At 33.7% G+C, this 13,964-nt stretch overlaps 1 protein-coding gene across 26 annotated transcripts in view; it reads right to left on the bottom strand.

The window, feature by feature from the left end:
* The window catches only part of LOC111925814 (regulating synaptic membrane exocytosis protein 1), a 135,892-nt gene that overhangs the window by 105,812 nt on the left and 16,116 nt on the right, over window positions 1-13,964 (bottom strand). For 23 of the 26 annotated variants that reach the window (XM_023922394.2, XM_086876249.1, XM_086876233.1 and 20 more), the window contains exons 5-11: window positions 13,450-13,573; window positions 7,545-7,591; window positions 6,407-6,519; window positions 5,213-5,343; window positions 4,720-4,891; window positions 4,434-4,590; window positions 3,136-3,207 (exon numbers count right to left, since the gene is read on the bottom strand). In XM_023922394.2, the coding sequence (XP_023778162.1) occupies window positions 3,136-3,207; window positions 4,434-4,590; window positions 4,720-4,891; window positions 5,213-5,343; window positions 6,407-6,519; window positions 7,545-7,591; window positions 13,450-13,573 (816 nt within the window). The remainder of the gene's footprint in view (window positions 1-3,135; window positions 3,208-4,433; window positions 4,591-4,719; window positions 4,892-5,212; window positions 5,344-6,406; window positions 6,520-7,544; window positions 7,592-13,449; window positions 13,574-13,964) is intronic. The other 3 variants (XM_086876234.1, XM_086876250.1, XM_086876237.1) reach the window with 1 other exon arrangement.

The raw sequence follows: 13,964 nt of genomic DNA, 5'->3' as shown, positions 1-13,964 counted from the left end.
GCATACCACAAAAACCCTGTCAAAATAATTTTTGTTAAACCTGAGCTTGAAATTAAAGTTACTTTCAGCTGTTCATATACTTTTATGAACATATCTAAGAGCTGATTAAAAAAAAGATAGGCATATCACTGCAAGGAACTACTAATAAATGAGGATGGTATAATTACACAAAAGATAAGATTCATTAATTAGCGATATGACAAGGGAAAAATACTTTTCTTAAAATATTTTGGAATTTATTAAAGTACCACTATTTTTGATATAACAATCTTTGCTTCCACTGACAAGTTCTTTGCAGCTGCTGAAATTTCTAGGAAAATAATTTTCTATGTTATTACTAAATTCTAACACTGCATTTACCTTAACAATTGGTAAAAAAATTGAAATTATAGCTTTAAGGATTTTCAAGGTTAGTTAAAATAGCAAAACTATTTTCCTTCATGTTTTCAGCTTGCATGGAGATAAAGTGAAATTTTCTGCTTTTACATTTTGTAGTTATGTGTTTATTTGTTAGAAAATGAGCAATAACTCTTGTGAAAATCTTGACATTCTACGGTGGCTAAATAACTTTATTTTTTTTCTCTGTACTTCAGGAAAAAGAGAAAATTAATAACTTTGAGGAGATTCTGCCTGACTAACTTGATCTCCTATGACAAGACCACTCTCTTAGTAGGTGACAGAAAGGCAGTGGATGTTGTTTACTTTAAATTATAAAAATCTTGTACAGTTTACCCAGGATTCTCATGGAGAAGCTGGCAGCCTACAGCTTGGACAGGTCTTTAAAAGGAAATATTTTCTTATGTATCAAATGTTGTAAACTCAATTTTGATATTCTTACTTCTCATGCAAAGGAGTATCTTAAAACTAGATTAATCTGGTTGAAGCCAATAAAGGCTATTCTAAAATGGTGCCTCACCATATGACATTAAAGGGAAATATGGATATTTTCTGCTCCTTCCCACATGCACGCTGTGCAAGAGAATGTGTGAAAAATCAGAACCAGACAAGAGCTGGGGTGCACTCTGGTGAGGACCTTGGTACTGAAGGGCAGGAGGAGAGCAGGGGTAAAGGCCTGTTTTGCAGAACAAAAGAGAACTTGCATGGAACTTAGGTTTAACAAAGGAGTCTGCTCTATGGAGAAGATAGTGCACTGTTCATTCAGTGCAAATGAAGGGAGCAGTCCAAAGGCTTAATAATTTAGCAACAAGGCAAGTTAAGAAGGTTGGATAGGAGGGTAGAAATGCATAGATATGAACTTGATATCCAGTCACATTTGTGAATCTGTGCCTAAGGTTTTCAAACAATTTGACAGACACTGGGACTGCAAACCTTTCCCAGGTCTTACTGCAAAACACATTTCCATACACTGTCTCAGCTTTCATAGATTTGTGGCTGATGACTCATTGTCCCTGTGCCTGAAGGCCATCTCCCTTTTAAGAATTTAGGTTGCACATGCAAACCCCACACACTTAGATGCACATCCACTTCACAGAGGAATCACAAACACATGAACTTAATTTAGAATTGCTGAACAAATGCATCAATTAAACTCAAAATGGACAAATTTGTGCTTGGTCAAGTGAACTAGCAGAATGTTTCTGTTTAAGTGGACTTCAGAAGGAGCTTCCTCACTATGCCCTTCAATTTTTGACTTGGATATATTCTCTCAGATCATTGCAAATCCAGTTCTAAAAATTAAATCCTGCTATTTTCTACAGTGATCTCTGAGAAAGTTTGGATCTGTGTGTTCATCAAAGGCACACCCAAACATGAAGTCCAAAGAAATGTCAGTAAGAGTCAGTTATTCAAATGCTGGCCAGCGAACAAAGTTCAATACATGCAGCTGAACCATTTTGAATGCTACCTGTCAGGTGGAAAATTATTTATTTCAAATGGATGCATGGAAGGACTGGCAGCTGAAAAAACGCCCCAGTTCTTAATAGAATATACTGAAAACTTCAATGTAAGTAATCCTAAAAAGATAAACCAGTATCTACATTTTCAACTATAACCCCCCAAAAAAAATAAAATAAAGAAAAAAACTAAAAAAAAGCCCAGGAAAAATATTTAGAGCCAATTATTTATATTTAATTTTAAATGCTTACTCTCTCTGCTGATGTAAAAGTATCAAATATCCTAACTAGGCATACATGAAGGAATTTCTCTCTTAGCAGCTGAGGAGCAAAGTATATAAAATAAGAAAAGAACCCAATCAGCAACAAAGGAAGGAGAATTTGTCTCCATTAACATCAAGAGGATAGAACTTTAATAAGATATGTGATTTATTTTTACAGTTATATATTGGATAAATAAATTGTGAGATTATTTTAAACACAGACCATGAAGACAGAAAGCTTTCTGAATGCCACCATGATTTAATTCAGTGATTTTCATCAGGAAGATCCACAGAAAAATTGATTTAGTGCTGGCAATGACGTAGTGACTCTTCAGTTAGCTTGGGACAATTGGGAAACGTATTTATTTGACTTGTGGCAACAGTTAACAAGAACTAGAAGACTGCAGTATCCAAGATAGTCCTCAAGATTTTCAGTATGTAGGAACGCTGAACTAAAAGTCAAACCATGACAGTCTCTACAAGTAAATATTTATGAACATTTAGGGTAATGATAGTTCATGAAGGCTTATGAAAACTATAAAAGATACAGCCATGCTACATGCATCTTAATCTACTGCCATGCATTATCAATAAAGTCCATGGGAGACTGCATTAAAACAAAGTTTCAAGCGAAAAGCAAAATAATTAAAAAAAATGCTTTCAATAAAAGCTGAAATCATAACTATTTTAAAATGTGGGCGTCTTTTAATTTGCATTTTAAATAATGCTTGGAGCATGACACAATAAAAAATTAACCAATTTGAACCAAGAAGTGAGTGCCATATGAAGAGTGATATGCAAAATAAATATAAATTAATGAATAGTAGAATCTTTTAATTTACCAGGTATGGGACAGGTACCATGGAATAATCAGGAAAACTGTTTTTTCTACAATGCACTCTGCAAAACCAGTATCCTAAATATTCCAAAATATTATAAAGGAAAAAAAAAAAAAATCCAAACAAGCAAAGAAGAGGAAGAAGAAAAAGAAAGCAGGACCATGCTGTTCATCCACGCACCTGGAGGAACAACTCCAATACCATCATCAACATCAAAATCTGAGATGTCACTATCACTGATTGGCCGAGATCCTGCACAACAGTAAGGTAAACAAATACCTGAACATCTGGTCATGTTACAATATATAAGAATAACTTCATTTAACAAAATAATGAAACCAAAAAGATGCTTTTAAGTCAAAACAATAGAGAAGGAGAACTAAACTGCAGTGAATAACTGATGCTTCACAAGACAGCTGAGCCAATTTAACACCTTACAGCTGCTGCAGCCTCTTTTCCCTTTCTCTTCCCCTCAAGTCCTCAGTAATCCTCTGCTAGGCTAGTTTATCTCACTAAGCCTCTAAAAGCAAAACTCAAGTAAAGGAAAAAAACACTTTTGTGCTACTTCAGTGAATATGCTGAATCAGCTTACTGAACAGGAAAGGAGATGAGGCAGCATATGGTGAGAGAGAGGAAGAGGAAACAGCACTGCCAGCTTTTAGAAAAAACTCAAATATCTCACAACAACTAACCTTTAATTTGCTGTCTATATACATATCCTCCATTTGGATCTATGCAGCAATTACAGCAGTAATATTTACATATTTATAGTTCATCCCTGAATGTGCAGCGATTTCCTATGCATTGGCTGGAGTGAATGTCTTCTATGTTTTAAAAAAATCAGAATAATAGCTTGGAAATGTATTTTAAAACAATCCTCTACATCTTTCATATTTCTAAATAAATCTTAATTTAAATGAACAGAGAAAAGTACAATGTTGAAACATAGCCTTTTAACATGCCTCATACAAACCTGAAATCAGATTCATGAAAACAACTGTACCTCCCAAATATATGAATACAATTTCTCTTTTCTGCAAAAGTACACTTTAGTGAGCATATTGGAGGTTGAGACTAACTTTATGATGAAAATTGTTTTTAAGCCTTGTAAGTCTTTAAGGACTTCTTTTTAAAAAATAAGATGCTTTTAATTTTTTTAAAAGTATCCAATAATTATAAACTTTATCTTTCTATTTAAAAAAAAAAAAAACTATGAAGAAAAAATCTTTGAACAATTTTGTTTTTCTATTGAAAGCCAAATCAATTCCAGCAGGTTTCACGCACTTAAAAGTTTTATGTCACAGTTATAAGGCTGACATGTCATAATGTCATAATTTAAATTGCCTTTCTGCCACACATTTTCATTACTTTTAAAGACTATGAAATAGTATCTTTTTTATTTGAAATTTAAGTACCATTACACCCTATCCAGCATTTCTAACTTAAAATTTAAGAGATCTAATGGAATTTGGACCTACTTTGTAATTTTTTGCTAGTGCTTTCTCCACCATGAACATGTCTTCTTGGCATGAATGGTGATGGCTGAGGCAGAGGTAGTGAAGATTCATCATGTGTCTGTAGCTTATACCAATGTGGTTCATCATCTAAAAGTGCTGTCTCCAGCTCTATAAGAATCTAGTAGAAAAATCATCAGGTTTCAATTTTACTTTGAAGGCACACAGAGAAACACATATACATAGTACATATGCATATGTAGTCAATCCCAAGCAATGAACTCAGAAGAAATGTGATTTTATGCATCACCTCTCCAAGAAATTCACTCTCTTCTTCTTGTACTCTTGGCTGATCCCATACAGTAATTTCAAGCATTCGTTCTCTAAAATCTCTACGATGTACATGTGAGTAGAGAAAAGTTTGATTCCATTTTGGCTCTAGACTTTTCTTTACTGTTTTGGTCCTTCTTTTACTTTTATCGCTGCAACATAAATATTTTTTGTAAATTATTCATAGAGATAAATCAGAAAATACCATGCACTCATCAGCACATAAATGTTTTCTTTTTCTCTTAGGCAATAATGCCTAAATGAAGAAAGCATTTTCTTCACAGTGGAACACATTCTTATAAAAGACCACAAAGTTAAATTGATATTGACTTACATGATTCAAGTGTAATTTTTTGCTATAATTAATCTAGCTATAAAAAAATGTAAAAAGAAGTTCTTCATAAGCACTCATTCAAAGTTGATCCAATACATGGTAAATTAAAACATAATTTTCTAAACTGGAATACTGTTACCTTCTGTCTGGAAGAAAATACATTTTTACATAGGGATTTCTGGGGCGTCCATCTACTCTTGGTGGCAAATCTGTTGCTTGTAGAACATTAACTATTAACTGATGTCCCACTTTGTCATACCATAGTTTAACCTACAGGAATGAAGTTACCAGAAAACATTATTGAAAATGGAGAAGAAGCAGAATTTTCAGATTGCATCAAAAATAACCACAACATAAAAGTAACTGCTGGGTTTTTGTTCCCAGAGACAATCAGATAAATTGCATTTAATATCCCTTAATATTTAATTAGGTTAGATGGAAAAGATGATGGTATGTACCATAGACTGTTATATTTATCACAGCTGAATAAAAATATGATGCCTGATTATACTAACATTGTTTACTGTACTCACTGCATAATCTTTGATCTGTAGGTGCACCTAAAGCAGCATGTCTTAGCTCTGCACCTTAAAAGCTACATTAAATAGGAAGCTCTGCCTGCATCTAATCTCAATGCATAGTCAAAATCTATCTACTCAGATTTGTGACCCTTTCAAAAGTGTTCATGGAAACAATAATATAAAGCTATATATTAAATATAGCTATATATAAATATAATATAAAGCTAACTTCTTAAGAGAATCATAATGTCAGGAAATGTGTAAGCCTGCTGTATACTCATAAACTAATATGATCAATATAAAAAAATACAAGAATGTAGAAAACAAAGTCTAAGTACTGACAATATATTTAATAACCAGGACTTCAATTAGTATTTCAAGAAAGTTCCAAGATGTATCTAAATTAAAATGCATTACTGAATAGTGTAATGCTTGCCAAATACACAGCCCTTTAAATGATCCCATAAAGAAAATAGAGATACTTTGCCAGATTACTGGACATGTGCAGCAAAGTCACTATTTTCAATGCAGAAGCTACAAAATGACAAGTTTCAAGGCACTTTTATGGGCTTTCCTCAGCATAAATTCCTGCACTCTTTGATGTATTAAGACAACAATTTTGTCTTCTATGATTACAGTGATGGCTTGTTAGTGTAAGGAGGGTGTCAAAAAAAACTTTTGAAAGATGTTAATCTTTATCAACACTGGACATTTCTCTTGACCTCCCAATAGACCTTGGGAATGTGCAGAGCTGTGGGACCAGCACTTCACAGACTTCCCTTAAAATCTCAAGAAAATCAAAATATGCTCACAGAAAGCTGCCCTGGTAGGACCTGAGGTGCATCCCGTAGGGCTCCAGGGCTAGTTGGAGATATAACAGAAATAGAAGGCCTTTCCATCTTCTGAGATTCAAAAGAACTTGAACCTAAAATCACATGAGAAACACATGAATTTACCATCCAAAATCTGGATAACTTATAAACTGCTTTTTCTTTGAATTTTTTTAAGTTGATGCAGAAAACACAGTGAAAAGACTGCTTGTTTACCCCTACACCCTGGATTAAACCTGTCATCTTTTAGTTTATTTGAAATAACATATTAAAAAAGTGCCCCTCATGCATCAAACCATAGCAGGTGTTTTAAATAAAATACTGTTCTCTGACTGAATTACACATCTGCCTTTCCACGCAAAGTACTCTGATCCTAAGTCTTTAATGAATAAACCACATCTGTTGTATGGATTATACTCCCAGAAGCCTCTGAAATTTTAATAGGAAGACATGCAGGGCATGCATCTGGCATGGAGGGTATTTCATCAACTGCTGGACATCATCAGCTCTCCCCTAGTGAAACAGAGCCCTCACTAATGATATGAGCTTGTTACAAGTGAACACAGCTTCCCACACCCAGGGAAGGTTTCTATTTGCATCTCAGGAAAGGCTCAGATGGGAAAGGACTGCGACCACAGCGCTCAAATACTCTGGCTGAAAACATTCAAATGGCATAGTTAGAAAGAACACCAGTCTTTTGGAATATGCACTAAAAACTCGCCTAACCAAGGTTTTCTTGTGTAAAAAATAAACAAGAACTCTGGACTTAGTCTACATGGTGCAGGAGGTGAAATCCTGACACCATTTTTACATTTGGCAGTCCCTTATACCTGTTCTCTCTCTTACGTTAGGGGAAATAAATTATTATTTTGGTGCTAACAACACAAGTTATAGAATGAAAAATCAGAATTCTGCTAAGATCTGAAATCTGTATATGTTTAATAAAATCCATATTGCTTCAAACTTAACACACAAGACCAAATACACATTGAATTTTGTCATGCAAAAACCTCGGAACTAATGCAATTTCCACAGATCATATTTCAGAAGTTCCATAGCTGAAATAACTTAGCTGGGTACAAGATCATGCTTAAAGAATAGGAACAAGGTGTTTACTCACTAGACTCTAATGGGGGGTGGGAAGTCTCTGGAATCCGTGGAATATCACTAAAATGTGAATATATAGTAATTAGAAACAACAGAGACGACTTTCGGCTGTGACAAATACATTGTTGGGACAGTTTTTTGGAAACATGGATCTGTTTCTGCTCTAACAGGTTACAAGGAGAGAAAGAGGAAACATTTAAAGACATACTTTCCACCACCATTCATGAAAATCACACTAACACAAACTACCTTCAGGTTAAGGAACTAGCAGATATAACAATATGAGCGCTATAACGTTAACATTGTGAATGGATTCCGGATACTTTAACAACTGGAACAATAAAGAAAGAGAATATACAGTACATAGCTGTTCTTCATTTGCCAAAAGGAAGTACAGCTATGGGTGTTCAACTGTTTTTGTAGGAAGAAAAATCAAAAAAATAAGACAAAGATTAACTCACTAGTAATTTTTATATAAACGTCTCAAGGAGTTCAGAGAATGAAACTGATGAAAATGTCTTACAATAATAAAAAAAGAAAAGAAAGAACATTAACAATGTTAAACAAACAAGTGAATAATGCATTTCTCCAAAGGATAAAAGAAAATTAAACCATATTACAATTGGATGTGGACATTTTTCAACACATACATATCCAACATGTATATAGATTATAAGCAAGATAAAATTATTAAGTCCACACACATCTATCACTGTTTTCCCATCAATAAATTTACTCTTCCATCAGAATCTGAATGATGCTAGTTCCTGGCTCTGTCTATTCTCAGCCATCATTGAAAATACATTACAAAAGCAAAAATCATCTAGTATTGCACAAATCTTAACAAAGCAGCAGAGGACGGAAATGGGAACAAAACTCTTCAGTGAATTACTTGAATGTATTTTCATCCACACAGACTAATCCAAAATTGGAAGTGCAATAACATTTCTGAAAAACATTTACAAGATTTTAAGTCTATAGTTGAGAATTTAAAAGGCATTCAGACAGTCTGCACAGTGAAACACAGAAATCTTTCTGCCTTGGAAATCAATAAAACTAAGCCTCTTAGGTATATAAAAGTCACTTATGAAAAAGAAACAGGCACTTGTATCAGAAAAAGAATGCAACGGTGCCCAATCACTGAGACTTAAACTCACTTTTTGTGTCCTGCAATTTAAACTTGTGGTGCCTGTGTTCTAAAATAGACTGTTTCAGCTCTATGTTAATGTCTCAAATCAGCTCAAACCACATATCACTAAACAAGAATGTGCTTCTCCTTGCCTTGACCTCATGAGTCAAGAAAAATGTGGTTTCCTCAGACTCATGGAATTATAGCTGGATTAGTCATTCTTGACATGGCACAGTACTATTCTACTCACATATGAACAGATTAATGACCTGTAGCACAACAGGGCTGCTGTGCAGTTTTCTTCCTCTTGACATTTTCTCTTTTTCAGGTCAGGGCATTTCTCATCACTCTGAAGTATTTACTTGCCATAATCAAACAGATTTTTCTGTTCAATACAATGTTAAGTCTTCAATATTTTCTTTTGCTATTTTTTCTTATTTTCCTATCCGCAGGATAGCACTGTTTGTAACAACATCACTTTTAGGATATCTAAATGAAGGTTCACATTTGCAAGGACTTTTTCAACATAGAAAGTGCTGCCCAAACATTTTCAAGTTCTGTAGTCCCGGTGTGGTTAGACAAAGACAAAAACTAATTCTGTTTGGATTTTTTTTTCTCGTATTGTCAACAATACAGCAGAAAAAATTAAAAAAGGCTAAAAATAAACTTCAAATATTAATTACACATAGAAGCATTTAATAACTGATTCATATTTATGCTAAGGCACTGTCACGGTATTGCAACCAACACAGAAAAATTTAGTAATAAATTAACATGAGAAACAGATCCACACAGCTTACAAGAGGATTAAATGTTGGAATTTTAATTAAAGAATGAACGCTCTGAAACTATAATCTAAAACTTTTCATGTATGAAAATTAGTCTTATCTAGCCTGCTTTTAATTTTGCACTGCAGAAAATATTCTGACATACAATTTGCAAAAGAGTCCTTTAGAAGAAATAGTAGCCCATGAGTTAAAATATTCAAAACTAGACTAGTCAAAGAAAAACAAAGTGAAAAGCTGCACAACTGCTTATCCAATACAGTAACAAAATTTTATTCCCTTCTGGAGCAATATGAACTTGAGAAAAGCAGTGTCAGACACACCTGCAGTAAAGAGGTGAAAAATTCAAACTTTGTCTTTCTATCTCTACCTTGGAGTGGTTTTACATGGTATTACATATTATTATCTTATGTCTGATCCTTTCACACCTCAAGGACTATATAAATTAAACCAAACTATACCGTAGGCTGAAATTTCTCTGTGCAGATATATGGTTTGTGAGAATCGTTATTTTGCACAGAACACCTATAATTTCTCTGAGGGATATAGTCAAGATACTGATCTCTGAAACTGAACCAAATTCAAATGTGGTTGTAACTCGCACTTTTGAGGTTGTCCTAGGAAAAGATGTATGATAATCTACACCCTTGAGATTTTCTAAAGAGTGTCTGAGTACCTCTCCCCAGTGCTCATCCTGCTATTTCCAAAACCATTCCTTCCCATCAGAACATGGAGATCAATCTGCAGTTTGCACTAATGACTTGAGCAGCTCTCAGGAGTTCAGCACTGCCTGGTTTATGATGGAGGTTGAACCTCCTTGCCAGGACCTAGACCACAGTAACCGACCCTGCACGGAGGAACTGAATCATATCAGAGAAACAGCAGTTTTGGCAGCATTACCTGTGGAAATCTAAGCAAAGATAGCTAGCATCTGACAAAGAAAGCAGAGACAAATGAAAAAAAAACATTTGTTTTACCTGCACTATCCCACAGAGCATACAAGAGATGGTGAGTTAGTTATGCCACGCTTCTCCTCCAAAAAGTACACTGCCAGAGGATTTTCTGTGCTGTCCTATATTAACCACCTCTCACACAGTATGCATATTCACAGATAATTCTTTTCATATTGAGATAGCCAACCCATTAATTCTACTTTTTATAGGTTTCTTATCTACCTTGTGTTGCAGCCATTAGAATTAGTGTCAATTAGTTTCTATGGAGTTTCCACGGTACTATTGCGGTTATACTGTTTATTGTTGTTATGCCTTTAGCTGCTAATAGTGTTATGTGCTTCACATTCTTCTCTAATAAACATCCTACAATTATCCATTACTTAAAATCACATTTGCTAGCAGACTCAGAAATCCAAATTTACAAGACTGAACAAATTGTTTAGACCGCGATTTTGTAACTGGCAGTCTAATTTGTGGATTTACAGTCCTTCCATTATCCACTTAAGGCAAACTGTGTCATATTTGGGCTTTTTAGACCTAATATGCTAGGAATTTTTAAATCAAAACCACTGAAAGTGTTCATACATTATTTGCATTATTAATACTGAGAGATGCAAAACACTTAAATTATATAGATGAAATACCATTTTCAGGTCTTTCGGGAACTTATTCCCTCACAGGAATTTTAGCTGTAATGGATTATCACTTCATGCTGTATCAAGCAATTTCAACTTTGCTTAGTCAGCACCTAAAAGTACCTGCCAAACTTTGACATACTAGATGTGTTGGATGGGATGAAATAAAATTCCCTGTCATGAATCTGAAACCATCACACAGTTTAAAAACAAGTCAAAGTGGAGCTGATGACAAAATCAAAGTGATCTGTTAATGCAAGCAAACCTTTTTCCATTACACAACAAAATTTACATAGATCACATTTATTAAGAAAAAAGAAAAAAGGGGAAAGAAAGAAAATCTTGTGCAGCATGCTCTTTATTTTGATAACTACTATTAGGATTTTCTCTGTTGTACAAGGTCTGAAACTTTTGGATCTTTTCAGATGACAGACAGGTAAATCCCAGTCTGACATAAAACAACTGGACTTTGACTCATTACTGCAGGTTAGAAGGGATCTGACTTTAAAGTTTAAAGTTCTATTCTCTAGGATATTTATTTGTTCTCATAAAAACCCCAAAAAACAACCTGACCTTCAAGCAAAAGAAAAAAAAAATTAAAATCTATTGAGACAGAACTCTACAAGAAAAATGTTGTTTCATTATGCAAAAACCTCCATGCTAAGACTCCATTTATCTCAAAATAAAAGTAAAATCTGATGTGCTCTATTTTTGACTATTTACTGAAAAAATATTCTTGCATCACCCAAAGAAAAACTTCACATTTTATTGGTACTATTTCTGGCTGCACTTTTCTAGCACTGTTCAGATTCAGGAACATCCTTTGATTTTGAACAAACTTCAGAAAAAGGGAGCTATTTTTTAGTTTTTCTTCAGGAATGTGGCACTGGCATGCAGACACTTTGTACTCAATTTTTCTAAACTAATAGATTTATCAAATTTGTAAACTAAAAGAATATATTTGGTTTAATACTGAAGTTATCTTAGAAATTTAAGATACATTTGCAATATTGACAGCAACAAATATTTCTAAAGTCCATTGTTTAAAATGCTAATCTAGCATTTCCTTTTGCATCAGCTGTACAGTTGATACAAATCTATTTTCATGTTTTCTTCAACTGACATGTAGAATTTAAGTCATGTCCGATATACACATATTTATTTTTTGCTGAGTTAAATATAAAAACTAGACTTCCAATAATATGCCTCAAGGCAACTGAATTTGCAACTTTCTTTTAAGAATATCTCCTAATTTATCTGACTCAAAAAATGCAAAACAAAGCTTTTACTTCCCCACAGACTTCATCTGGATGGTAATTTTAGCGTTTAACAGCCTCTCTTATTGCATCAGACTTTCATCTTCCATTAGAAGGTAAAATTGATAGGTGGAATTGCCTATTAATGTCAATTTTATTTGATAGAGATTGCCATTAAAAAGGAAAAATTTATTTGCAAAATATAGCTACACTCAAATAGCACAGACAAAATCAGTAAAAAAATGTAAAAGAAGAATATTTTAGTCAGAAAGAAAATGAATAATTTTTTTTTCTAAAACTGAAAAAGTATCATATTTGAGACAAGCAAAATTTATAATTAAGATGAAAATAGCAAATTCAAAAGAATCACTTCTTATTGTAAATCATGTGACTCTTTTGCAAGGTGAACGTGAATTTACAGTAATTTATTCATATTCAATTTTGTAAGACTTTGCTCAAAACATTCCTGATATCACTAATGCAAGGCCAATACCCCTAATTTTATCAATTTGAAAAGGTTTTATTTTCAGTCTAAGGTTTATTTGGGAAACTGAGAATGTAAGAATTGTTGACACAAAACCCCAAACCTGGGTTTATAATAAAAAAACCAGAGATTACAAACGTAACACATTAATGCTAATTTTTGATTGAAGCTTTTGCTTCCACGTTTGACTTAGATAACAATCATTTAAGGGCAAATACAGTCTCTTCAATTACGAGTTTTGTGTTTCATTTTTTTAGCTCTTTAAAGAAGGCCTGTTTAAAATCCTACTGCTATTGGCTTATTAGAATCCTGCAATGCTTCCCTCCACTCATGATGATCTTTGTAAGTTATTCAGATCTAGCAGGGTGAAAGCCTGGCAACCAGAAGTTTGTCATGCACAAGTGTACCTAATCTACCAGTTTTTGTTTGCCACTTGAGAAAAGCCTTTATAGTACTTTGACCACACAGAAAACAACATTTATGCTTATATGTCACTGCAAAGACACAAGACTGTAAATGGTAGTGAAGAAAACAGACTATACAGAATGTCAGTAACGGAGAGAGAATTGGATCCTATTATTAAGAAATAAAAAGTAATTAACTCACAAATAATCCCCTTAAGATTCCTATTGCCAAAAGTAATAACTATGCTTAAGAAGCAAGTCTTTTGCCTTACCCAATAGGCCTTGAAACAATGATTTCAACTTGAGGTTCTGATTTTGATTCTAAAATAATGTTGTAAACTTCTTCATTTGTAGCTCCAGGCAAGGGTTTACCATTCCATTCTAGAACTTCATCCCCTTGAATTTAAAGAGAAGTTTATCTGATTTTCATATTATTTTACAAGGAACAAAATTTATATTTTCAAGTAACATTAAAATCTTTTAAAATCATGAAAGAGCTGTTGTGAAACCTTCAGACACTTTCCTGCCAAGGTGCTTTATGGCTGGTTAGCTCCCAGTGCTTACTCTTTCACAAGGATGTTCTGTTCCTCATGCAAAACTTCATATTTGCAGTTATTAAAATTTATTTTTTGTATAATTACTCAAAGCTTTACCAATTACCCAAATTTTGACTTTTTTTATGAGGACAAAAGTATTTTTTGCTAACTGCAAGGACTCATCCATGACTTTTTTGTGTGCTTTAGTCCCATGCAATAGGATAAACAGACTTTCACTCATTGGAAACATG

Source organism: Cyanistes caeruleus, chromosome 2 (genome assembly GCF_971803275.1).
Source record: "Cyanistes caeruleus chromosome 2, bCyaCae1.hap1.1, whole genome shotgun sequence".
In the NCBI taxonomy this organism is placed as follows: Eukaryota; Metazoa; Chordata; class Aves; order Passeriformes; family Paridae; genus Cyanistes; species Cyanistes caeruleus.
The sequence above is the reverse complement of the archived record's forward strand: the minus strand, read 5'-3'. Positions and strand labels throughout refer to the sequence as shown.